At 38.4% G+C, this 27,752-nt stretch overlaps 1 protein-coding gene across 1 annotated transcript; it reads left to right on the top strand.

The window, feature by feature from the left end:
• The first annotated feature begins 882 nt into the window (after window positions 1-882).
• Window positions 883-26,704, top strand: LOC132065750 (uncharacterized). The gene is made up of 12 exons (XM_059459276.1): window positions 883-1,289; window positions 7,893-7,951; window positions 9,817-9,900; window positions 10,041-10,334; window positions 11,040-11,179; window positions 12,181-12,268; window positions 14,002-14,181; window positions 21,915-22,076; window positions 23,604-23,797; window positions 24,693-24,843; window positions 25,507-25,672; window positions 26,200-26,704. Exons 1-12 carry the CDS (start codon window positions 959-961, stop codon window positions 26,268-26,270), a joined length of 1,920 nt encoding a protein of 639 aa, XP_059315259.1. The 5' UTR covers window positions 883-958; the 3' UTR covers window positions 26,271-26,704.
• The last annotated feature ends 1,048 nt before the right edge of the window (window positions 26,705-27,752 follow it).

Raw genomic sequence — 27,752 nt, 5'->3', positions numbered from 1 at the left:
AGTTTGATTCACTTTCCTTTGTGATATTCGTAATTTGGGAAATGGGTAAAATCAGAATTTTCTTGATTCTCCATAACCTTATCTTTGTATGATTTTGTTGATTCCTTAGGTAGTTCCATGGTGGTGTCATCGGTATTGAGAGAGTTTGGTGGTAATTAGAGGAGGTGACTTGTGTCCGGTGTGTCGAAGGTTCGTCGGGTATCTCCATTGTGTGGTTGTTAGGTAGTTTCTAAAGAGAAGTTAGACTGTCTGTCTCTAGACATATTTTTTTCCTCTTTAGTTCCATTTGAGACCTTGACACTAACAAACTCCAACCTTAATATAAGAGACAACAATTTTAGAGGTCCTGATAAAAAAGAAGAATAAGTAATTTTAGAGGAATAAATTTGAATGTTTTTTTCCGAAGTATTTTAAGGAGTAAGATTCATCCAGACCCGTAGTTTAAATAACTTCAAAATACAAGGAGAGTCCAGGTGTGTTTGGGTACGAAGGAAATAAGTGATTTTTTAAATTTATTTATGGTGTTTAACAAATAATTAGAAAATATTATTCCAAAAGTATCTGTATATAATCTATTCAAGCAACGTAAGCGTGGGCCAACGTGGGGGGATAGGGTTATGGAAGGTGGAAGTGGGGTGTGTTAGTCTGTTAGAGGAGTCAATTGAACTTGTTTCCCTACATCTCAATATAAATAACAATAACATAAACAGTATAATTCATTAGGTGGGTCTAGATACGGCAGAATGTACGCACCTATCTTGTTTCCCTAATCCTCATGAAAATATTTTCCAAAAATCTTTACAAACCAAACACGAGAAATATTTTTCTCCTTACCAAACACACCCTTAATTTAAAATTTCTTTCCTCCGTAAAATACCAACTTCTCTCGTCTCAGAAAAACAAGGATAAACCTCACTAATTCTCTCTCTTTCTCACAACTAGCAAAACAGTATCAACAATGGAACTCAGTCCAGCAATCTCTCTATCAAGAGCTCTCTCTTATCTCTCTCCATCAATTTCACCCTCTCTCCCACCGCCATTCTCTCTCTCCCACCTCCGCCAACGCCGCTGCAATCTTAGCAGGACTTTTTGCCTTCCACCAGACGTACAATTGTCCGCTAGTAAAGAAGATGAATATGAAGATAAAGAAGAGGAAATAATTGGAGGGTCTGTATTTGAGGAATATGAAGAAGATGAAGACAGCAGTCTTGATGTTGAAGTACTTGAACGTGAAGCCCAACTTGTGGTTAGAGAATTTTCTGAGTCTTTGTCCAGACAACTGGTTATAGGTGACCTATATCTCTATTTTCCCTACACTCACTTTATCTTTTTACGCCCCTTTTCCACTTCTTTTTACCTAAATGTACATTTCGGCTATCTAGTTTACCAAACATGGCCGAAGTATACACTTCGGCTGTATAGGTAGTAGGCGTTTGGCCATGAAAACCAAATATGTTTCACCTTATTTGAAATTTTGAAGTTGGAGTTGTGTTTGGTTATACTTTTTGTTGCAAAGAATATTTGATTGTTTGAATGTACTGAAAGTGAAAAAAGTGAAAACAGGGTTTTAGGTGTTTTCTAAAATTGTATTTGGAATTTTTCATGGCCAAATGCTGATTTTCAAATAAAGTGAAAAAAATTTCCCCAAAAAAGTGAAAAATTCTCATGGCCAAACGGGTCCGTAGTGTATAGGTATGTATATTATGTGTATATGTTTGTATATTATATGTATATTTAGTATACTTTATACACTACCTATACACTATATACATTATTTTGTAAACTAGATGATGGAATGGTATATGGCTGTAATTTTCCCTCTTTTTTTTTTTTTTTTTTTTTTTTGACTTTTGAGTGGGATGAAACTGACCCCGTTTTGGTATGATGTAAAGTGTACTTCCCTCAGCTATCATTCTTCAGCATTTGGTTCTTGAAACTGTTGAAAATGTTTGAGATGATGGTCAAAAACACACCTGAACTATTACTTTTTCGCGCGTTTCACACCCCAACTATTAGTGGTTCGCCTGTTCCCTTTTCCTACCTAAATTATCACCAACTGTTCCCTTTTCCTACCTGGACTATCACCATTTATGTACTAAAACACACCTAGTTGAGTAGAGGGTGATAATTCAGGTAGGAAAAAGGAAAGGAACAACTGATAGTTTTCCTAATTAGTTTCCAGGTGTGTTTTAATATATAGATGGTGATAGTTCAGGTAGGACAAGGGAATAACTGATAGTTGGGGTGTGAAACTTACAAAAAAGTGATAGTTCAAGTGTGTTTGTGACCATGAACCCAAAATGTTTTAATTAAGTACAAATGGTTGATATATTTGTGCGCGCGGGGAAAAATCCAAACTGTTGTCACAAATAAGCATGGGTGCAATGTATTTCAACTCCACTGATCCTCCCTTCACTACTATTACACACCCTTCAAAGTTATTCACCGAGAAAAGATATATTACGTCGTACCATAGAAACCAGAGTTAGGAATTCATGGAAACTTCTTGCTTGTGCGGTTTTCTTTTTCAGTTCTGGTAAGTACAGTTCTTTTTTTTTTTTTTGTGTATTTCTCCTTTTTTGGATATATTTGTATAACTTGGAGAACTCAATCAAGTAATTAAATGTTGGTGCTGCTTCCTCATTGGGATGGTGGGGTTTGTTTAGGTGATTCAATAGTTGGATTGGCAAGAAGGATAGTAGAAAAAGACTTATTATAACAATGTTTTTAATACTTGGGTGTGAATGGGTGCAATTATGACCACCAAGCTAGCGTCTGAAATTTATGGATCAAATACATTGGCATTCCTTGAGGAGGATCCTGTTCAAGTCTGGTTATACACTTAGAGGATTGATTTTATGTTGCTATATACTTTCACACTCACAAAGATTAGGATGGCTAGACAACTCTCTGAGGCGGCATCAAGAGTTGTATAGTTTTGTGTTTTGTAACTATTTTATTGAGACATTTGATCTATTCAAACATGCAATGCACTCTCTTCAAAATATAATGATTTGATGAAGGTAGCTATCGGAGTGGTAAAAAGGAGCATGATATATGATAAATATTAGTAGTGTTTCTTTGCTACATTTATTATTCAGTATAGCAAGAACAGTCAGTTATGGTGTATAGTTCTGAATTTGTTAGGAATGCATGGCGAATTCCCGTAACAGTAAAGGATGTGTTGTATAGTTGGGCATTCAGGGGGAGAAGAAGGAGATGTAGAGTTCGGGAAGTTACCCCTTTGGGGAGCACGGAATAGGAGAGCATTTTCAAGGAATGGGAAAATAGGACTTCATATAAATTAGCACATGCCTTTTTGTTTTTTTATTAACTTTTGATGTAATCATGACGTTCCTATTTATTAGATGAGTGTGTGTCTTTCGTAGAGAACTATATTTTTGTTTAGGCTCGATACTTTTTTGTATATGCCATGTATATGAGGGTTTTGTATTGTTGTATTTTTAAAAACTATTTAGCAAAGCAAGGTTGGGGAGAGATAAAAACATGACCTACAGAGCTTTTTCTTCCGTTATTGTTTGGTCTATTGAATTTAGTCTGTACAAGCTGCAGTATGTGAGAGAGATTGTTGCCACAATGTCTAGAGGGAGAAACTCCTCTCTAGAAGCAAGGATGATCAACGTGCATTCTTACAAGGAAGCTCTAGTGTTGCCTACTTCGAATTTGGTTGGTAAGTGCAGGAGAAAAGATACATGAAAGGAACACATTTTCAGTCTATCTGGAGGTCAGGTCGTGGCTAGGGAAGAGTTCTTAAAGACTTGTCTGATAGGAAGGTTCCAAAAGAGTGGGTTCGCCGGAGTTGGTCACCAAATGGGCAACAAAGACATGGTCAATGACGACAAGTTTGAAAGTTTCGAAGATGGGCAGTCCCTCCTATTTCGTTTTGCTAGAGAGGCAGAAGTGAAGTGAGTTCAGGGAGGAGCTAGATGTATGGGGGAGAACTATCTATATATTAGAGAGGTGGTTTGATTAATTTTATTGTGAGGTACATAGAAGAAAGGAGCGTGTTGGATTGCCGGTGCATCTTTGGGTTATGATTTATCTAAGTGAATTGGGGGAAGTTTGTGGGGACCTCCCAAGGTAGGGGTAAGGTCTGCGTAGACTCTACCCTCCCCAGATCCCATTTTGTGGGATTTCACTGGGTATGTTGTTGTTGGTTGTTTGTTAGAAAAAAAAGGAAGGTTCTCGGTATCCATGGTTGGGGGTTGGGGGTGGGGTTATCTAGCTTCAGTCTAATTATCACCATAATTGTCTTGAAATTCTGAAAAAGGGAGATGGAAATAGGGATAGGGATGGAGGGGAGTGAAATAGGGGGAGGAGTCGGGAAAAAGTGTATGGGAAGGAGAGAAGCTAGGGGGTCAGAAAGTATAGGGGATTAGTTGGAAACGGCTAAGAAAGAGGGCTAGTCGAAGGGACTTTCAGAAAGTGGGGGAGAAGGGATTAGAAGAAAGGGGAAAAGACCTATTTTCCCTTGGATTAGTGAACTTGTAAGAGCAAATTTACATTGGTTCACTTATCTAATTGGTTCAGACCGGATTAGTTGAGGCGAACCGATAGGACTTCTTCATATAACAGAGACATGCAAAGAGGGCTCCCATGTTGGAAAAAGTTTGAAATACTGTGGAACCACCCCAACGAACCTCGAAATCAACTGCGAAACCTATCTTAAGAGTCATTGAGGGGCACCAAGCCCTCGTTCTTCATCCTAATGTTTCAGAAGTGAGGGATGGCCGCAGAAATGGCTCCGATGAGCTCCGAATTGAAAGTAAAGATAAGAGGGGTATCGAAATGTCCAGATCGAGCAATGTAACTCATATTCGCCTCACTAAAGAAAGCTTCAACTGTCAGGAGTACTCTAGGAAGGTCGCTGAGGCCCAACAATCCAAAATTTCCTCCTAGGAGTTCTGGATTGTGCTCAGAAAGGTTGGAAAATAGAGCTACAGAATTGGAAAAATGTTAGAGGGTGTAAAAAACCTGCCTGTGGGTTTTGACAAGGCCAGATTGTCCCTTCCCGTGGACAAAATTGCTTCAATGAGCTCGTCAGCGATAGAAAAGGAACTACTTCCCTCTGAAATTGATAATTTGGGTTTGGTTGATCCAGAAACCATGGGGAATGATCTGGGAGTTGGTTTTAGGGAAGGATAACGACTCTAGGAAAAAAAACTTCTTTGTGAGAAGTGACTGTTTTGCCCTCAAATCTTGATTTGGGCATATGATTGACGAATAATAGCAGTGTAAGCAAGGAATACTGGAGGAGAATGTTTGTCCATTAGCCATTCTTTGAAAGGGGGAAGAAGTTTGATCTTTTTTTTTTTTTTTTGTGTGTGTGTTGTTTTGGGGGGGGGGGGGGAACTTAATTTTTTGAAAGGGAAAGGATGATGGAGTACGAATTCTTCTTGCGGACATTGAACAGAGGCAAGAGAAGTAAGTGGATTGGAGATAAGGATTGTCGGGTGGGAAGAGACAGGAAAATGATGAAGGAGAAGGAGAGGGGAAAATTTACTAGTGTATAAGATGAGATTTCAAAGTAGGGAGATGGATGATTTGTTGGGGAGAAGGGGGGAAGGGTAATGATTTGTTGGCGCCCAGAAAGTTGTGTTTCTTTGTGTGGTTGACAGCAAGGGGACTTATTCTGATCGCGGAGAACTTGAGGAAAGGAAGATCACATGTGTTAATTGATGCTTCGTGCAAATGCTCGGGTAAAGATGTAGACCACCTCTTGTTGCGTTGTCGAGGTGGCTACGCGGTTGTGGTGGGTGGTTCTAAATTAGTTTTGAATATAATGGGTGTTGCCGGGAACGGTGAGGTGTTGCATAGTTGGGCCTTCAGAAAAGTTAGAAGACTTAGGCGTGGAATATTGTTCCATTAGCCATTATGTGGGTTCTACGGAAGAGAGGAAATGAGGGCATTTAAAGGGGTAACTTAATTTTTTTGAAAGGGGGAAAGGATGATAGAGTCTTAATTCTTCTTGCAGACATTGAACAGGAGGCAAGAGAAGTAAGTGGATTGGAGATAAGGATTGTCGGGTGGGAAGAGACAGGAGAATGATGAAGGAGAAGGAGTGGGGAAAATTTACTAGTGTATAAGATGAGATTTCAAAGTAGGGAGATGGATGATTTGTTGGGGAGAAGGGGGGAAGGTAATGATTTATTGGCGCCCAGAAAGTGTTTCTTTGTGTGGTTGACAGCAAGGGGACTTATTCTGATAGCGGAGAACTTGAGGAAAAGGAAGATCACATGTGTTAATTGATGCTTCATGTGCAAATGCTCAGGTAAAGATGTAGACCACCTTTTGTTGCGTTGTCAGGTGGCTACGTGGTTGTGGTGGGTGGTTCTAAATTTGTTTTGAATACAATGGGTGTTGCCGGGAACAGTGAGGTGTTGCATAGTTGGGCCTTCAGAAAAAGTTCGAGAAGACTTAGGCGTGGAATATTGTTCCATTAGCCATTGTGTGGGTTCTACGGAAAGAGAGGAACATGAGGGCATTTAAAGGGGTAACTTAATTTTTTGAAAGGGAAAGGATGATAGAGTCTTAATTCTTCTTGCAGACATTGAACAGGAGGCAAGAGAAGTAAGTGGATTGGAGATAAGGATTGTCGGGTGGGAAGAGACAGGAGAATGATGAAGGAGAAGGAGAGGGGAAAATTTACTAGTGTATAAGATGAGATTTCAAAGTAGGGAGATGGATGATTTGTTGGGGAGAAGGGGGGAAGGTAATGATTTATTGGCGCCCAGAAAGTGTGTTTCTTTGTGTGGTTGACAGCAAGGGGACTTATTCTGATAGCAGAGAACTTGAGGAAGAGGAAGATCACATGTGTTAATTGATGCTCCATGTGCAAATGCTCAGGTAAAGATGTAGACCACCTCTTGTTGCGTTGTCAGGTGGCTACGCGGTTGTGGTGGGTGGTTCTAAATTAGTTTTGAATACAATGGGTGTTGCCAGGAACAGTGAGGTGTTGCATAGTTGGGCCTTTAGAAAAAGTTCGAGAAGACTTAGGCGTGGAATATTGTTCCATTAGCCATTATGTGGGTTCTACGGAAAGAGAGGAACATGAGGGCATTTAAAGGGGTTGAGAATGTTGTAAAATCACACAATAGTCACTTGTTTCTGGTTTTTTTTTTGTGTACCCATGAGGTTCCTACGTGAATAGATTGTTGGCTTTCTTTTGTAGAGAACCATATTGTGGTGTAGGTTCTCTAATTTTTTGGTATACGGCTTATATACGGGGTTTCCCCCATCAGTAATAAAAATATTTACTTTAAAAAAAAAATTATTTTTAACTGTCTTGGTCTTCGTATAGAAAATTAACCAATTATAGTCTTCGGCCGCCGTTTAGCTTCAAAACTAGATCACATTTTCTAGTTGAATATGTAAGGCAACAAAAGGGAATATCACTCGAGTTAAAGAAAATCTTGGTTGAAGTTTAAACTGTCCTGAGTAAAAGATTTATTTTTTCCATTGATGATTGAAGTTTTAACCTTTTAAGCAGGGAATTGCAAAATCTATCTTCTCTTTTCCTCTATCTGCACAAACATAGGGCCTTTGCATTTCCCAATTCCTATCCTGCAAATGTTAATTCAACTGAAGGTCTTCCTCGTAAATAGCACGCTACCAGCATAGTGCCGACATGTAACTCTATCACACAGGTTCACTGATACTGCAATGGATGTAGTTCTGTGGATAATCTTGTTACAGGTCCTTAACCGCTGAAGCTTTGGAAATTGATTTGGCTGTTAATCATTTTATTGCAGGGTACATGAGACCAAAATGCAATATACTGTATAAGATCTTGCTAAACTGTTACAATTGTCGCATCCTATATCGTTTCTAGCCATTTGATGCTCAATATGTTCTTCCTTTGTTGATTGCAGAAGAAGAGAGATCTAGTCCAAAAGACAAGGACAAGAGACGTAAAAATACCTCAAAAAATGTTAGTATCTCATCTACTACTCTGTTGGAGCTTCTACTCCCATACTTAAGGGTTTCACTCAGAAAATTTTAAAAACTGCAGTAGAGATTTGTTCATAAATGACAATATGATATAGTTGTCTCAAAGTTTCTTCCCTTTATTTGTTAAGTCTGATTTGTGTAAATTGATTGCTAATCATGGAAATGAAGAAAGAGCCTGAAGTGAGCCTTGACCATTACTCTTTTTGAAGTAATTACTTGTCCTCATTTTCTACATTATGATTAAGCCACAAGTAGCTACATCTTTCTTTAGTTGACTCAACTCCTATTATATGATGATTCAACTTATATTTAGTAATCATGAGTAGCTACGTGTTCTGAATCTAAGATACTCCTCTATTGAGCTGCCGAAGCGACTGGACAGTAGCAAGTTCAAGCAGCCACTATCTCTCTGTAACAAATATTGAAACAAAGTGCAACTAGTCTGAGGAACTATGCAGACAGCTTAAAAAAAAAAAAAAAAAAAAAAAAAGCTATTACCTTTCAGTGGATTTTTTTTTTGTTCGGGTTAAGTCCTTTCAGAGGACAGTTTTGTAATGCCAATAGAAGTTCTGATAAATAGTGCTATCCCTATTTAGCGATAGTAAAAATACAAGGCTTAATTCTTAAGGGATGAACTATTTAGTGTAATGATATCTTGGTAATAAACCTATTTGATGTTAGACTTCATACAGTCACTTCTATATTAATGTCTCACTTGAATAAATACTGAAATTCTCAGATGTGATGTTAATATACTTATAATCATCTACCAGGTTCTTTGGATGCAGGACGCTCATTAGGGGTCTAAAATATTGAAAAGAATGTTATCACGGTGTCTCTTCCATGGATGCCATCTTTTTTTTTTCCCAGTAACCGAGAAATCCCCGAGGACTAGTGGCACACTTCTTAAACTCTGTGGATAATTGGCCCGCCCCTCTCCAGGGATGTCACCTTTATTATTATGTCCTTGCTTTTCCAGAAATTTTATCTTTCTGCTTCCTTGGAAAAAATCAGTTGCATAGAGTAAACTGCATGCTGATTTTTCCAACATCACTCGTGCTAAATTTCTGACCTCTTCCTTGCTTCATCATACGGATGACATCGTTGCTCATCAATTCATGTTATGGACTCTGGCATGAAAGTTGCACAGCTGTGAAGTTTACTTCTAATGCTCATAACCCACCTGCTAATCCAATTATATTCATATCTCCGGAGGAATCTTGATGAAGAGAATGACAGGAACTTGTTCTAAAGGAATCAGTGACACGGTGAATCATATAATAGAACGTTACAGTTTTCATGCCTATTTTTCTTTGAAACCTTATCTAGGAGTATGTAACTTTTTTAATCATGCAAGAGTTCTTTTTCGTTCAATAAAAAGTCCTAGACTTTAAGAAGAGAGTTTCATAACTTTGCAAGAAAGTTTCTGAGTTTCACCTTTCTGCTGACAAACTTGCTGAAGTGCACTGAAATATTGAGATATGTTCTCAAATTTAGGGGGTGTGTTATAGTCTTCAACTGTATGTGTGAATGTGATTAATTACTGGATCCATAACCTAGTAGTTATCTACTTGAAGCTCCATAAGATGATCAGAGCAACCAAAGTGAACAATTTCCACAATTTTTCTGTTGCTCCTCGAGATTTGTGTGGAAGGAATATGGAAGTTGGACATTTATCCACTGTTGATATGATTTTTGGTTTTACTAATGTTTCTAGATTCTATGTGAAGATCTACGCTCGATGTGTATCCATTGTCTATATGATTTGGCTCTACTAATATTCTGAGATCTATAGGAAGATCTAGATTTCTATGGTTGACTTGACCAATAAAAGTTTACTTGCAGACCCCTGATCATCTTCTTCCTAAGGTGGCAATTGTTGGAAGACCGAACGTTGGTAAATCAGCACTGTTTAATCGTCTTGTTGGGGTATTTTATCTAAACTTGTCTTGGTTTTTGATTGCCAGGAAATAAAACCTTGACAATCTTTACTAAATGGTCCAGTTCCGTTATATGAGTTTTTTCTTGCTCTGGCTTTCTCTTCATGATGCTTGGTTTATCTTCAACAGGGGAAGAGGGCCATTGTGGTAGATGAACCTGGGGTAACAAGGGATCGCTTGTATGGTAGATCATTTTGGGGAAACCATGAATTTATGGTGGTGGATACAGGAGGTGTGCTTACTATTTCGAAATCACAGACTGATCTAATGGAAGAACTAGCTGTCTCAACAACAATTGGAATGGAGGGCATTCCACTTGCTACCAGAGAGGCTGCTGTTGCTAGAATGCCTACTATGATTGAGAAACAAGCTACTGTGGCTGTTGAAGAGTCATCGGTCATTATATTCCTTGTCGATGGCCAGGTATATCCTTTAGTAGAGTTACTTGGATACTATATTCTGAAAGATTAGTTAACAAGATAAATTGTGTGTTTAGTATGAAGGAAAACATTTCCTGGAAATTGTTTTCCTCTTTTTCTTTGTTTGGTTTCACTAAATACCTGGGAATGTATTTTTCTAAGGAAAATGTTTCGCTGAAATTAAGGGAAAACGATTTCCCTAAGGCCCGATAGGAAAACATTCTCCCTGACCCATTATAATGAGTTTTGTCCCCTTTTTTTCAACCCATCCTCTACTTGCCCTCCGTTACTCTCTATACCCCTAATCCTGATAAACCTCCCTATCAGGAGAATCAAATTTCTCTATTTGCTCTGTATCACTTGATACAGCAGTTTGTTCATGAGAAGTTTCGATGGAAGGAAAACTTATCTGAAAAAAATATATTGATGGAAGAATATTACTGATTCCATGCACATCTTTTTATTCCTTGGTTTGTGAACTAGATATAATTGGGAAGTCATTTTATTAACAGTTGTCGAAAGTTCTCAAGAAATATTTCTAGGTCTGAAGCATCTCATGTATCTTACAGCTAATAGAACTAAGTGCTTAACAGTTGAATGTTGTACCTATATTTGTTGTCATATTCTGATTATGAGACATTGCCTTATCCTTATTAGTGGTGAAAGTGTTGCTTAATATGGTCAGACGGAGTAACAAATTTTTAAACAGGCAGGTCTAAATGCTGCTGATGTGGAGATAGCTGATTGGTTACGCAAGCACTACTCAGACAAATGTATTATTCTAGCTGTAAACAAGTGTGAATCTCCACGCAAAGGAATCTCACAAGCATCAGAGTTTTGGTCTTTGGGGTGAGCTGATTATTCTGGCATATTTCATTATTTTCATACCATAAGTGCAGATTAATATGTGTAGATTGATACAAACTGAAGTGTTGCGGTTAGAAAATTCATCATAGCTGCAGTTCTGTTTCTTTTTCTTGTTTTTTTGAGTCGTTTTTTAGTATGTCTGGGAAGAAGAGGATGGGTTACAAGAGAAAATATAACTGGTCGAACAGTGAAAAAATATCCTCATAAAAGCAAATATAAAGCCTACTTAAAGAGATCCAGAGATCTGTCGTTATACTTCAAGAGTTGGTGGTGTAGTATTTAAATCCCTTCTTTGGATCTGAATGACTGGAGAATTTGCAAAGTTCATGGTATATCTAAAGAGAGAACAGTCAAAACCTACTATATGTGTCAAGTGTGACAACCAACTTCATGTCCAACGTACTTCCATTAGATTAAGGACTTGGTTGTGGTTTATAGAATCATATTATTGAGTTATTGACATACCAATGTCACTTAATAGAGGTAAGAGAATATGTATCTTGTGGACGTTTTCCATTTTGAATAAATGAATATACAACCTACATAGTTATTGGTGACATTTAGACTGGCTTCCTGTGGTTGAGATAGGTCAATGCAAATGGAAAGAGTTGGCGCTCCTTTTTCAAGTTGTATGAATTTCTCCTTTAGATGTTTCTGTATTTTCCTTCATTGGAAAGTCTGTTGCATTCTTTCCTTTGAGCTTTTCAAAAACTAGCTATTCTTTTCCCTAACCTTTTTAGACTATGTTTGCTCGGATCCTCCATAATGCTGCCGCACCCGTGTTGGATCCTAAATAGTTTTTTGGAGGATTCGACAGACCGACACACATCTGTGGCACTTTTGAAGGATCTGAGCAACATAATTTTTAGATCCAAGGGCTTTGAGTCGTCCTGTATTAATAGATGTTGTGACTTCATGACTGCTGTTTAAAATGTTACTTTTGTTTAATCTTATAAAATATGTTCCTTTGTTTAATTTATTAGGTTTGACCCCCTTCCAATATCTGCTGTATCTGGAACTGGAACTGGAGAGCTTCTAGATCTTGTTTGCTCAGGGATAACGAAAGTTCAGGTACTCTTATCGGCACTGAGATTAGGTTTCCTCTTGCTTAGATCAGTAAACTTTCTCAGTGGCTAGGCCTCTCAGGAACATTTCTATGCTTTATTTCCAGAATGTATACGCGAATAGGTTAAGTTACATATTCCAAAAATAAGTAAACTACAAAAGCAAAAAACCAAAAGTTGGCCAGAGTCAAAGTCTTATGTAAAGAATCTGAAAACATTATGCATAGTATTTATCTGTATAGCTATCGGAGGAATGAAGCAGATTAAAGTCTTCCTCTATATGTCTAACTATTAAAATGAAGTTAAGAAAAGGAATGTATAGTTTATATTGGATCAATCACACGGGGTTTGAGATGAAGAAGTAATTGCTTAAAGGGGCCATGAGATACTGCTGTAGAAGATGGAAACCTCATGACAGCCAAAAAGATCTTCTCTTCAGCTCCTCCAGGTCAAGGCTTCAGAAGAGAGTTATTTTTTTCCCAATGAAGTGAAATATTCAAGGAAGAAACTGGGGAGTACATGTCCTGGACTTCGTCTTAGTAACATAACGCATAGGATTTTTTTCTTTCCGGAAAGGTAACAATGAAGTGCATTGGAAATTAGTTCTGGATTTTGTTATAGTTGTTTTCTTTTATTTGCCTCAACCCGTTAACTTTTTATTCCTCCTTCATCGTCTTGATCCCTTTTCATTTGATACAATTGTTGTACCTATCAAAAAGAAAAAGGAAACTTTCAAGGAGAGTTGTATTCCTCGTCAGATGTATATAGTAAGGGGAGAGAACATTTATTTAGTTGTATAAGAATAACAGAGAGGCAAAATTGCTCGTACGCCCTTCTAGTGCAATGTGTGAACTTCTTTCTCCTCTATGTGTAAAGCAATAGGCCTTTCTCACGATATCACTAGACCTTCGCTGAGATTGGAGGGCTTATTAATTTGATGTAACCTTTTTTTGGCCGGAGATCTAGTTATTTTCAATATATCCTTCTCTATCCATAAATTTTACTATTCTTTTCTAACATGTACATACTATATATACACACGCGCGCACATGTTTGTCTATATATAAAGGTAAGACAACAACAACATACCCAGTGAAATCCCACAATGTGGGCCTTTACCAATAAATAAATAAATAAATAAATTAAAAAAAAAAAAAAAAAAGAAAAACCCACAATGTGGGGGTCTGGGGAGGGTAAAGTGTACGCAGACCTTACCTCTACCTTGGAAGGTAGAGAGGCTGTTTCCGAAAGACCCTCAGCTCAAGAGAAAGCTTGACAAAAAAGGTTAGATAAGGACAAGCAAATCAAAGCAGTATGAAAGCGAAAAAGCGATGATAAAGCATTCTGAAAAAAGGCAGTAGCTACTATAAGTGGACTGTAGTGCGCTTCAATGTTCAACTCCGAATCAGCTTCTACTTGAGTCCCACTAGAGTATTATGTCTTACTCTTTCTGTGCTTACTCTATGTCTGTCTGTTGCTTATCTATACAATCATATTTCGCGTGTGAAGCAGCGGGGAACGAACTTTAGTATTTCCTACTGCTTTCGTGATGACATTTTATAGCCTATGATACAAAATGCATGCAAACCTGTTGACTGTGAACTTCTTGTTAATTGATTCTGGTCTCTGACTATCATCTTTGGAGTCTCTCTAAAATTTCCTAGCATATTTTAGTTTAGTATTGCAATGCTGGAATATTAAACGCATATTTTTAATATTTACTTTTTAAATATTTTGTAGGGGCCAGAATATCTTGAAGAAGAAAATTACGTTCCTGCAATCGCAATTGTTGGTCGTCCAAATGTTGGTAAAAGTAGTATTTTGAATGCTTTAGTCGGAGAGGACAGAACAATAGTTAGTCCGGTTAGTGGAACTACTCGTGATGCTATAGATACAGAATTCGCTGGACCAGATGGCCAGGTGAGTCTGTGTTCAGCAATCTCAGCTTGATGTGAATGAATCTGGTGTGCGGAAAGTTCATAATATGTCTCAAGATGTTGTGGTACTCTTTTCTGTGGTTAGGTTAAGAAATGATGGATTTTTTTAATCTTTTAATAATGATGGTGTTCGGGCCAATTTGTGCGCACCTCGACTATTCCACCGGGTACCTAATACCTCTCATCAGCAGTTACCCTGTAACTTTTCCTACTAAGACTTAGGCTGATGGAAAGAAAGCACCTAGTGTCTTGTTTCTACTGAGATTTGAACAATGGTTTGGTTTGCACCCACTTCATTAATCACTAGGCCGCACCCTGCGGTGCAAGGAATGTTGAATTATTTTAAGGGCTTTGACTGAAATCCATCCACCCCGCATGATACTGGCTATTGACACTAAAAGTTTGAAGGCCCTGCATTTTCTTCCGTTTGGTTTAGAATTTTGACCTCGGGGTTACTAGTTAGTAGACTATGAGGTTTTTGTTTTTAGTTTATAGATAAATTATCAGCTTTCCATACATTCATATCTGTTTGCTGGTAATTGATTAATACTATATCTCATAATCAATAGTCTCAAACACAGAGAGAGAGGAGTGAGAACGCTGGTTATAATAGTTCCTTCAAGACGCACTGGAGCCAACTACCCTTTCGCTAAGGCAGTACAAGAAAGCAAATGGCAATCCAAGAGTCTCAGAGAAGCAGAAGTGAGAACGAAGAAGGGAAACATTGATATCAGTGATTCCACTGGCTCCAAGGATGATGGGTTGTTAAAGAGATGCTTAGTAGGGTGTTGTGGAGAAGAAGCAGATGAGAAACCCACCTTGGCCGATGTGAGAAGGTGGACATCAATCAACTGGAATTCGGCAATTGGGGTCAATATTTATGAGATGAATGGTGGTCTATTTCTATTCGAGTTCCCTAATAGGTTCATGGCTGAGAAGATTCTTCAAGGCCAATGGAACTGGAAAAAATCCAGGTTCCTACTGGAATGGTAGAGCGCCATGGTGGGGTGTTTGTCAGACTCTGTTTCAGTCAAGAACACTTGGATCAAAGCAGTTGGTGTTCCTCTGAATCTATGGTCCAAGAGAGTATTCCAAGAAATAGGAGATCTATGTGGAGGATGGGTTGCTACGGAAGAAGAGACAGAGTTGAAAAACCATCTCAAATGGGCAAGAATCTTGGTATCCAATGATGGCAGAGATCTTCCAAGAGAAGTGACAATAGTTTGAGAGGGATTGTCTTATCATATCCCGATATGGGCAGAAGTCAAAACTAGGGTTGAAACTCCATCGGAAGCCACCACCGGAGCTGTCAGAGAAGAGATTGCAGAAGAGACAGTCAAGGTTGCAAGTCGCAGTAGTGACCGCTGGACAAAAGAGAATCTGACTTGTAACATAAGAGAATCCCCGAATTTTAGGGATTTGAACTGGGGAAAGCACGTGGTGTGTAGTTGTCAAATAGCTGGAGGTTCTGATGCAGCAGTAGCACGTGACCAGCTTGTGAAAATTTTAAATGAAACTGTAAAATTGGGCCTCCCCACACAGCCCAAGTCTGAATATTACAAAAGGGGAAGATGGGCCTGATTTAGCTGGGCTTTTAATTTTCAATGGCATTCAACATTCTCAATGGGAAGAAAAAGCAGATGACAGAAGGACCGTAGCACTGGATATCTCTCTTCTAGAACAGTCTTCCACGCATGCAAACACACAGGGTGAAAGAGTCGCTATTTCTTCTATAGAGATGGTAACGAACACAAAGGGGATGGAAATTGGGGAGCTCAGACAACGAGAAGGGTTTGGAGAAGCAACAATCCACGAAAAGGATGTTGAAGACAAAATTGGCGAAGATAGCGAGACGTTTCAGGCAGGGGAGAATTCACTTATTCTGAGAGATGACTAGGAAATTGAAGAGGCTGAACCTTTGCTCATTCAACAACAACAATCCTTTCTTGAAAAAGAGATGGAGGCAACAGTATGGGTACATCAAAACATGATCAAGATAAGCAAAATTCTTGGGGGGGATTTGCAGGGGCACGAAGAGGAGGCTCTGGAACTATTAAAGCAAATCGATAGTAGTCGACAAGCTAGAAGGATGGTGTCAGATTTCGAATGCAAGAAGACAAGATTCAAAGGTGCCCAGGAATTGAAAGGCCTAATCACTTTTGATGTCAAATACAAAAGCAATGGGAAAAGGAATAAGGGCAGGAGTTCGACTACATGTTCTATTTCACTTCCCGATGGGGGTTCTTTTCACCCTTCCCTCACGGTACTACTTCGCTATCGGTCACCCAGGAGTATTTAGCCTTGCAAGGTGGTCCTTGCTGATTCACACGGGATTCCACGTGCCCCATGCTACTCGGGTCAGAGCGTTGTACTGCGCTCTCCAAGTGTGCTTGTTCCCCCCTTCTTCCTTACCCTGGCAAGTCTTTGTGAAATAACTCCGATGAACATTGATCCGTGAATTTCAAACTGGTATCATGGAATGTTAGGTGATTGAACAAAAAGGTTAAAAGAACAATGGTGAAAAGTTTAGTACTAGACTGGAATACATATATCATTTGTATCCAGGAAACTAAACTAGAGGGGAATTTTATTGAGGTGGTTAAGGAGATATGGGGTGGCAGGTGGATGAGGTTTGCTTGGTTGGAGGATTGTGGTACAAGAGGGGGTATTTTGTTGGTGTGGGACAGTAGGGTTTGGAAGGGGGAAGTGCTTGAAATTGGTGCCTATACTTTGACTTGTAAATTTGAAGCACAATTGCAGGATTTCTCTTGTCATATTACTGGGGTATATGCACCTAACTCCTACTTAGAAAGGAGGATAGTGTGGGATGAGATTGGGTCTGTACTGATGGAAGGACCATGGGCTGTTTGCGGTGACTTTAATGTCACTAGATTTAGCTCAGAAAAGAGGAATTGTAATACTAGAACAAGGGGTATGGTGGAATTCTCTGATTTTATAGAAGATATGAACCTAATTGATACCCAACTTGAGGGTGGAAATTTCACTTGGTTCAAAGTGGATCATCACGATATAGCTTCAAGAATTGACAGGATCCTTATTTCTAAAGAATGGGACGACAGCTTCAATAATATCAAACAATCCCTTCTCCAGAGGCTAATTTCTGATCACTTTCCAGTAGCATTACAATGTGGTACTTGGGTTCAAAACAAAAATTATTTCAAGTTTGAAAATTGGTGGATGGGATTGGAAGATTTTACTGATAGAGTTAATGTTTGGTGGAGTTCTTTTAATTTTATTGGGAGACCTGACTACATTCTTGCTTGCAAACTGAAAGCTCTTAAAACAAAGCTAAAGGAATGGAGCAAGAGTGAGCAAGGAAACTTGAACTCTCAAAGAAAGAAATTGTTGGGGCAGATGGCAGACCTGGATTCAGTACTTGGTGACAGACCTTTAACTGAGGAGGAAATAACAAAGAAGACTGCAATTTATATGGAGTATGAGGAACTTGTCAAGAATGAAGAGATTTCATGGAGACAGAAGTCCAGGACCTTATGGCTAAAAGAAGGTGATAAGAATACTAAGTTCTTTCACAAAATGGCTAATGCTCACAAGAGGTAAACAACATTGATCAATTGCTAGTTCAAGTAGAGTTAACTGAGGATCCTGTCAGAATTAAAGGGGAAATCATTGACTTTTATCAGCAGCTTTATACAGAAACTGAAGAATGGATGCCTTCTTGTCATTTTGAAAGATGCCCTGTCATCTCTGAGGAAGAGAGGGATCTTTTACAAGGCAGGTTTGAGGAACAAGAAGTACTGAAATGTTTGAAGTTGTGCGCAGCCGATAAAGCCCCAGGACCAGATGGTTTCACCATGGGCTTTTTCATCAAATGCTGGGAAGTGGTGAAACATGATATAATGAATGCTATGCAGAATTTCCATGATGAAGAATTCTTTGAAAGAAGCTTCAATGCTACTTTCATTGCATTGATTCCTAAGAAGAAAGGGGCAAAGGAACTGAGGGATTTCAGGCCTATCAGTTTGATAGGCAGTTTCTACAAGCTAATTTCCAAAGTGTTGACAGAAAGATTGAAAGGGGTAATGACAAAGCTGGTAGATTCTCAACAAATGGCATTTATCAAAGGAAGACAAATCATGGATGCTGTGCTAGTGGCAAATGAAGCTGTGGATTCTAGACTTAAGCAACAAAAACCTGGAATTCTATGCAAGTTAGACATTGAGAAAGCATATGATCATGTTAATTGGGTTTTTCTGCTAAAACTATTGGAAAGGATGGGCTTCGGGCATAAATGGATTCAGTGGATCAAGCATTGCATCACAACTGTCAATTTCTCAATTCTTATTAATGGTTCTCCTGCTGGTTTTTTCGGATCACAAAGAGGTCTCAGACAAGGAGATCCTCTGTCTCCTTTTTTATTCCTTCTGGTTATGGAAGGCCTCAATAATATGATAAAAACAGCTAGTTTAAATGGGTGGATTCAAGGTTTTGAAGTGGCTACAGCTGATAGGGGCAGCATGGAAGTGACACATCTCCAGTATGCTGATGACACACTCATTTTTTGTGACGCACAAGAAGATTAGTTGAGATACTTGAGGGTGATCTTAGTCTTGTTTGAAGGTGTTTCTGGTTTACATATTAACTGGAGGAAAAGCTTGTTATTCCCCATCAATGAGGTCACAGAGATGGCACAACTAAATGCAATTCTAGGTGGAGAAGTTGGCGCTTTACCAACTACTTATCTAGGAATGCCACTGGGAGCAAAATCTAAATCCATAGGACTTTGGGACAGTGTTATTGAAAAATGTTAGAAGAAATTGGCTATATGGAAGACTCAATACTTATCTTTGGGGGGTAGGTTGACGCTCATTCACTCAGTCATAGATGCTCTTCCTACATATATGATGTCTTTGTTTCCAATCCCAGCAGGGGTCATTAAAAGGCTGGACAGAATCAGGAGAGCATTCCTATGGCAAGGTAACAAAGAAAAGAAAGGGTATCATCTAGTCAAATGGGAAGCTCTTACTTTTGGAAAGAAATATGGAGGTCTGGGAATCAGGAATTTGAAGATTCACAATAAAGCACTGAAGATGAAATGGTTGTGGAGACTTACCAATGAGAATCGGACTCTATGGGGTAAAGTTATAAATGCAAAATATGAGAAGGAAGACAAATGGATGACCAAGGAGGTTGATACACCATATGGGGTTAGTTTTATGGAGGTCCATCAGGGCCTTTTGGAGTGAACTGAAAAGCAAAACAAAGATCAAAGTCCTGGATGGTAACAAAACTAGCTTCTGGGAGGAAAACTGGCATGAAATAGGGATTCTTAAAGTACACTTCCCCGACATATTCAATCTTGTGCTTCACCAACAGAAGACTATAGCAGAAATGTGGACACCTCAAGCTTGGGATATAACTTTCAGAGGATTACTCAATGATTGGGAGATGGACAGGGTAACTGAATTTTACAGCATACTTGCACAATTTAGTGGTGTACAAGCAGGTGAAGATGTATTGACATGGCAAGGTAACAGCAGTGGTGATTTCAAGGTGTATGCAGCATATAGGTTGATGAATCGGTCTAATCAGCAGATTGATAATTGGCCTTGGAAACATATTTGGAGAACTAATATCCCACACAAAGTGGCTTGTTTTGTGTGGCTCTTGGCAAAGGTAGCTGTCCTCACCAAGGAAAATTTAATGAAAAGACAGATAACATTGCGTCCCAAATGTTTTTTGTGTGGAGATAAAGCAGAGACAGTTAACCATCTATTCCTACACTGCGAAGTGACCGAACAGCTGTGGAGAATTTTCTTCAACCTTAAAGGCATATCCTGGATCATGCCTGGAAAGATTACAGAAGCTTTACAGAGTTGGGAGGAAGCAGGGTCTATGGCAAAGAACAGAAGCAGATGGAGAATTGTCCCTGCTTGCATCTGGTGGACAATCTGGAAGGAGAGGAACTCAAGATGTTTTGAAAATATAGAGAATAGTATGCAGAAAATCAAACTGAATTGTCTTTTGCTATTATGTTTTTGGTGTAAACAGATATTTTCAGATGATACTGCTACCATAATTGATGTGCTAGATTCAATATGAGGTAGATCAGTTTAGCTTCTGAAGTACAATTGTAAATATGGTTTCAGTACAACCCATGTACTGTGTTGGCCACTTATGTATATATATATATATATATACAATAGTTACCAGTTTCAAAAAACACAGAGAGAGAGAGAGAGAGAGTATGGAGATTATATCTGACAAACAAGTGAGTTTGTTATACAGTATTTTGGGAATAGCCTTAAATCGTGTTACGAAATGCGTCCTTCCCCACCTCCGAGGTTATTTATTGTACATGATTTCATTGATGGAATAACTTGTGTTGTCTCTCACCGCGTAGAATCGTATAGAACTCAAGGATATTGGATTGGGCCGGGTAATTTATCTGAGGGTGCCGTAAGTTCTTGGGAAGCTTGAGCCTGTTTTTGGAGTTGCTTCAACTTACTTTATCAGTTTATATGTTGTTTTTCAATCTTCAACTCTTTTTAAGTGAGATGGTGATGCCAGTTCCATACCAGTTCAAACGTCAGAATTCCATATGGGCTTTTCATCCACCCCTTTTAGACAGAAAGGGGAATCTTTCTCAACTTACGTAGGAGCTTGCATTGAGATCTACATTCCTCTCGCAGAGACTTTTAGAAAAGATAGGTATCCAGGTTACCAATTACTTGACATAGGTCTTTGAGGTATTAAAAGACAAATAGTGGAATGAAATTGGCTCAAATCGAGTGGAGTGGGTATAAAAGTTTCATATAGCTGAGCCCCGCTTGTTTGGGCTTGAGTTGTAGTTATTTTGCTGCATTTGGGAATAGGAATGGCCGGATCATATTGGGCTGTCTCTGCTTCTTTACATTACTCAGACAAATTGTAACTGGGCTGCACTTGTTCTTTTCCTTCTTGCATTTTGTGTTTAGCATGATGGCTTTTTATTAATCATGGTGCTTTCCTATTGCAAGGGAACATGAGTCCTCCTTTCTTAACTCTTATAATTGTCATTTGACAGAACAAAAAGTTATGCCTGCATCACACTTATACAGTGATTTTCTGCCCCAAGTGTTGCATTTGCGAGGATAAATGCACTATTTCCCAGATAGTAAATTAATGAGGAAATATTTTAGTATGAGACCTTGCAACGGAAGAAAAAAGCATATTGAGACTAGGTTGACTTCCAGTCAAGGCAGTTACTACCTGATCACATTCTGATATGCTGACCCGCTTATTTTTGTTAGTGAGACAATTTATTGCAAGTATATACAACAACTGTTGCTCGTGTTTATTTCTCACTTTGCAGTGTTGATTTGTTGTTCGACGACTATTCTGCACTTCAACCTTTACTCGCTTTATTTGAACCTAATATACAGCAGAGTAGATGTTTTCATTGATATCACACAACGAGTGGGTCAACTTTACCGAAGTACATAATGCGGTCAAGAAATTTTTAAGCCTCCTGAAAATCTAGTTAAATATCTATATAATATGTTATATTTCTCTTTACACTGAAAACACAATTGAAATAAACGAGAAAGCAATTGTGTGGGATACGGAACAGAATCAACATTGCTTCCCGTCCTTGTATAAGTTCTATAAAAATGGTTTGGGATAAAATGGGAGTTCCTTGGTTTATCACCTGAAGTGGCTGAGGAAAACTTACATTTTAATATTCCTTTTCTGCAGAAGTTTCGGCTGATAGATACTGCTGGAATAAGAAAAAAGGCTGCAGTGGCTTCATCAGGTAGCAAACCAGAGGCTTTATCTGTAAATCAATCATTTCGTGCAATTCGTCGGTCAGATGTTGTGGCTCTTGTTATTGAGGCTATGGCTTGCATCACTGAACAGGTACATTTGAGTTTCAGGAAAGAGGTCATAAGTAAAGTTTAAGCTGAACTTCGTTGTGAGATGTCATTTCTTTTATAGTCCTTTGTCAAGGACTGTGAAACACACTATCTATTAATTGTTTTTGTTTGTGCCTTCAGGATTACTATTTGTACCTGAAGTATGAACTTTATTGGAAACTATTCTTTTTTGTCACATAAGGCTTAGCATTCTTAAAGTGGTCGAGGAAGTATATAACATAGCAATCACGCTTAAAGTATAAATGAAAGGAGTGGAACAAAGTGTCGCTTCGGGTGGTTTATTTGCCCATGTTATGATTTGTATTCCAGGAGAAAGAATGACAGATATTATTTTCTTCAATATGAAAGAGATGATGTTTTAATCAAATTCAATTCAGGCTTATCTTTTGGGTTCAAGTGCAAAAAGTATTCAGGGGTTGGCCTGGAACCCTCAGGGGTTGGCCTGGTGGCAATTGACTTGAGCCTTGGGGTGCTCCCTTTCAAGGTCTCAAGTTCGAAACCCGCTGGGTGCAAACAATTTCTGAGGGCCATCGGACTGGGGAAACCCCGAATTACCCGTGGTGCACTTGCGGGAAACTCCTTGCCGAGGGCCTGTGCACCCCCGGGATTAGTCGGGGCTCAAAGAGACTCGGACACCCGGTGCTTAATCAAAAAAAAAAAAAGTATTCAATGGTCAGTATGACCATCTTCTCAAATCTCACCTCATTGGCCAGCCCTGCCAGCCCATGGAGAATGCGGTTGTGCTGGTTCTGGAGCTTATCTTACTATCAAGGGGAAAGGTCTCTAAAGATGCTTTTTTTCATCTGAAGCCCACTCAATAGCCAATAGGATTCCAAAGGGGTCGCGATCAACTGTCTTTCCCCATCTCCTTGAACAAACTGAGGGAGGGACTTCCATTCAGGGTTTTCTATCTCTTTTACATCATCAGGAAATAAGTGTCTATGTTGCTGCTGTTGGTCTCCTATGTCCCATAGAGTCCGATAACTTACAGATTTTAAGTTGCTGGAAGCACTATATAGACAGGTTGTGGTGGTAGGATAACTTAAAAGTAGAAAATTTCCGAAGAGTGTTGTTCTCAGTTACAGGCTTCACAAAGCAGTATCTTTAGTGTTCTTGCAAGTACTAACAAGAATCCTTTAAACTATAATAACTTCTATTTCTGTTCACATTTGAAGATCAAATCAAGTGATTGTGGAAGGAATAAAGTAACTTCCTTGAAATATCCACAATGTTGTAAACTTTTCCCTTATTTTTGCTCTTTCTTCTTTTCTGGACCAAATATACATACTGAATAATTTAGATAATCCAAATATTGGTAATATGTTTAACATTTTTTCTTTTCTTTTGGGGTTCTCATAAAAGAAAACTCCTCCAAGAAAAGGCACATGCTACAGCAATGAGCATATGTCATTCTTTATTATTAGGCGAAGAGTAGGTCCCTCTGTGCTCATAGTGTGGCTACAGAAATGTTGACATGTAAACTCGTATTTGTTTCCTTGCAATTTCTTAGGATTGCAAAATTGCAGAAAGGATAGAGAGTGAAGGGAAGGGTTGCCTCATTGTTGTGAACAAGTGGGATACGATCCCCAACAAGAACCAAGAAACTACTGTATTTTATGAGGAAGATGTTAGACGGAAGGTTCGTGCTCTGAGTTGGGCACCTATTGTGTATTCAACAGCAATAGCTGGGAACAGTGTTGAAAAGTATGTTCCTTTTTCCATCCGGTTTCTTAGTTTATACTTGCTCCTCTCTCGCATTACAAAATATATTGCCATATTTCAGACGAAAATCAGTTGCAATTGACTTGGCATCTATACTGAAGATCAGATGTGTTGTTTCATTTGCTTACTAGACCAGGGAATAAAATACCCTCATATCATGTTTTTGTCGCGGCTGTTATACAACTCAAACTTTGTAGTTCCGAGCTTAATGCTCAAAAACAATAAGGGATAACTCTCTTGATAAATTAAAAAAAAGCATTAAGGGATAACTCAAGGAGTATTATGAGAGGTACTAATAGTAGTTGGACCTCCTATAGCTAATAAGAAGCTTCAGAAATTAGGGCCTTTTTTTGTAATCCCTCCTGAGGCCGTCATTCAATAGATTGATGTCATGCTTAGGGCAAATGGATTTCTAGATGCAATGCATTTAATGGTTGATGAGATGCGACTTGTTATGCAAAGTTAAGGTGGAGAGTCATGAGATGTTTGTCTACGTACTCTGTTTTGTTGGATTAAGACAGGTTAGAAACATATAAAGGAAAACTGGTTAAAATGGGCAGACAGGAACAGTAATAGGACATTTCTGTTGTATCTATGTGGTGCATTTGGCTTTAGCCACCATGCAAAAATCATTAGGCTTGTTTTTGCATGGTTTGTCTGAGTACGAAGGTTAGATATTTCCATGAATCATCTCCTGCGGATCTCCAGTACATCTTTATTTTTTTTGTTTACTTTTTGGGGGCTTGGATGGGACAGGGAGGGAAGTAAAATGGAGAGCATTTTCTTGACTGCAGCATTTGTTTGGTCTCACTGGCGATCTCTGTATTAGACTCTTTCTGTTTAAAATAAAATTTTATATGTTATTGTTATATTCTAGAATCATTGTTGCTGCTGCTGCGGTGGAAAAAGAGAGATCAAGAAGATTGACTACTGCGATATTGAATCAAGTTGTGCGGGAAGCTGTTGCATTTAAAGCACCTCCTAGGACTAGAGGTGGGAAGAGAGGACGTGTTTATTATAGCACTCAGGTAAATTTCATTTGGAAAGATGCATTTACATTTACTATTTTCTACACAAGAAAAAACTAGTACTTGTTTGGACCTTGGAGGATGTATAACTGGCAAACATGTAGTAAAGACAACCTGTTGGCGCAAAGAAAATATAATCCCTTTTATTGTTAATTAGGAGGCAGGAAGATTATATATTATAGCTAATGTGTTGTTTTAACTGCTGTAAGAGGTTTACTTCCAAGCTGGCTGCCCCTTCGCATTGATACTCATACATGATTAAAATGGAAAAGATTTAACAGAATTTATATTAACATACATGGCATGGGGTGCAAGTGTGTTGTAAAATGATTCCTAGTGTTTTTGTTTTTTTTTTGTTTTTGTTTTTGTTTTTGTTTTGTTTTGTTTTGTTTTTTTTTTTTTTTTTTTTTTTTTTTTTTTTTTTGCATATTTCATGTCAAATCTAACAGACGGTGTTCGTTTAATATTTGATGGAGACCAAAAGTGTTAACTTTTAACAAACTTAAAAACCCACACTGTTCAGAGCATACTTTCGGGACTATTTTTGACCTACTCCCAAACAAAAGGGATAATATTTATCATTGTCTCTAAAATTACAGTTCAGTGACTTGAATTGACATTCATTAAAACCTAATAAACTCATGACCTGCCTTTATTTTACAGGCTGCTATTCGACCACCTACATTTGTCTTCTTCGTTAACGATGCAAAGCTCTTTTCTGAGACATACCGTCGTTACATGGAAAAGCAACTGAGGACAAGTGCAGGATTTGCAGGCACTCCAATTCAGCTTTTGTGGCGCAGCAGGAGAAAAATGGAAAAGAATGATGGTTCGTTTTAATAATAATTTTTTTTGGTCATATTTTGCCGCATATCTGCATTTATTTTATGTCTTCCTTTTCCCTTTTGATGGTCAATGCAAAACATGAGTGTGCTATTTACACATTATTTAAGTTGTGCATCAGATAGCCATGTACTATTAGCCATGAATGTGAAAACAGTAATGTCTGAGAGGTATTTGAGCCAATGATTGTCTAGTTCCACGTCCTCAATCTTGTTACCACAGCTAGATCTTATTGGTTGAGGCACTTCTTTACACGAGTTAAAAATCTACTGTATTTAGAACCTACAGTAAATTTTTCTGAATCTTTTCATAAATAGAGAAAAGATACGTCTCTCTAAATGGCTCATTACAACTCCAAATACGTTTTTACAAGCCACATGAACATTCTTCTGCAAGTCACATAAATATCAGCAAGTACTGTGAAGTTTTCTGAAGTCACAAACATGGAAAAAGTGTAATTTTTTCTGCATATGATTTAGACTATTAATTCAGTTTCAATCTGTTGGATTTCAGGCAAGGGTCCTTCCACAAAGATGCAAGAGAACTTCAAAGATATAGAGGAGAGTTTGGCAGTTCCAGCATGAGGTCGCAATGGAATTAATTTCATGATGCCTTCGAGAAATTAAGTGCCTGTATGAAAAGATCATCAAGCTGTTACTTTCATGACCATTCTGGAAGAGCTATCAGAGCTGCCTAGTGAGTATCACTATAATCCACTCTTGATGGGTAAAACAAATCTTTATGAAAGGAAGTGGTACTTAAACTGAGTGGTTGCTTTATGAGTTGACAATCATTGGTGATAGTAGCAGATAATATGTGCTAGAAGAGCCAAGGGGAAGTGAATTGAAGCAGTTGCATGTGATTCTCCTAAACTTTTGTTTGTTTGTCAACTAATTACTGATAGAAAAGAGAGTTGACGAGAAACATGAGAAACTCTGTAGTGCTCGTTGGTCATATTGTATAAAATCAAATAATTTTAGATGTGATTAACATTTATATGATGTATATTGTAGTGCTATTCTTTTCTGTTTGTCAACTCAATGCTAACAGCTCTTTTCACTCTCTATGGAAACAAGTCTTGAATACACTTGGATAAGCTCAAAGGAACACATCAAGCATCATGCAGCTCCAAGAACATAAGTAAAAAAAGGAGTCCCACATGGGCAAACCTGCCGTTTACTTTGAAGTGGAGGATTATTTTGTTAACTTAGCAGAGACATGCAAATTGACTTTGGTAGGCAAAGTTTTAAAAGGGGAAAAAAGGAGGTTGTAAGGGAAAACATCAGTGCTTCCTAAAAAAAGGAGGTTGTAAGGGAAAACATCAGTGCTTCCTAAAAAAAGGAGGTTGTAAGGGAAAACATCAGTGCTTCCTAAAAGGCAGTGTCAAAATCACATACTTTGATCCTAAACATGTCTATATGGACTTCAATGTTCCGTCTTATAACAAGATTTCTCAATATTGATGGTTGTATAATGAAATTACTACCATGGTCTCCAGAATTGTTCTCTAAGATAGAGACTCCTCCGGCTTGGGTTCTACTCCACCAACTTCCATGGCACCTATATCAGTGGGATACCTAAGTCCTAACAAAGATTGTAAGATCAAAGGGACAGGCATTAGGCCTGGATCAGGTCCTTTGTGTTGAAAAATATAGACCAGGAATCACAAGTAAATCGATAGACATCGAAGAACAATTGTAGAAACGTTAACCTTGATCCACCGGAGATGACTTTGTTGTAAATCAAGTTTTCATATGTCAGTTGATGATCTTCTGAGCCTTCAAACGTTAATGTTTCTAGTTCTTTTCTTTGGTCGGGGAGAGAAGAAAAGTAACGTGCGTGGCACAGGGACCATGACCAAATTAAATAGAACGTGTGCAACTCTTCAGAGACAACTCTTATTAGGAGGTGTCTTAGTTAGAAAGGCCCATCAATAATAATAACCGGAAGAGTTAAAGAATAGGTTTCTACACATATAGTTCCATACTATATACCCACAAGGGTGGCTCAATTGGTTGAGCATGGGACTTTCATAATTGAGGTCTCAGGTTCGAAACCCCCTGCCT

This window comes from Lycium ferocissimum, chromosome 7 (genome assembly GCF_029784015.1).
Source record: "Lycium ferocissimum isolate CSIRO_LF1 chromosome 7, AGI_CSIRO_Lferr_CH_V1, whole genome shotgun sequence".
NCBI classification, from domain to species: Eukaryota; Viridiplantae; Streptophyta; class Magnoliopsida; order Solanales; family Solanaceae; genus Lycium; species Lycium ferocissimum.
The sequence above is the reverse complement of the archived record's forward strand: the minus strand, read 5'-3'. Positions and strand labels throughout refer to the sequence as shown.

Bases quoted from the DNA above. Each gene is read 5' to 3' on its own strand.
- LOC132065750 (XM_059459276.1), top strand. From the start codon at position 959: ATGGAACTCAGTCCAGCAATCTCTCTATCAAGAGCTCTCTCTTATCTC. The intron at 9,901-10,040 runs GTATTTTATCTA...TATCTTCAACAG, and splicing joins TGTTTAATCGTCTTGTTGGG to GGGAAGAGGGCCATTGTGGT. The intron at 14,182-21,914 runs GTGAGTCTGTGT...CCTTTTCTGCAG, and splicing joins TCGCTGGACCAGATGGCCAG to AAGTTTCGGCTGATAGATAC.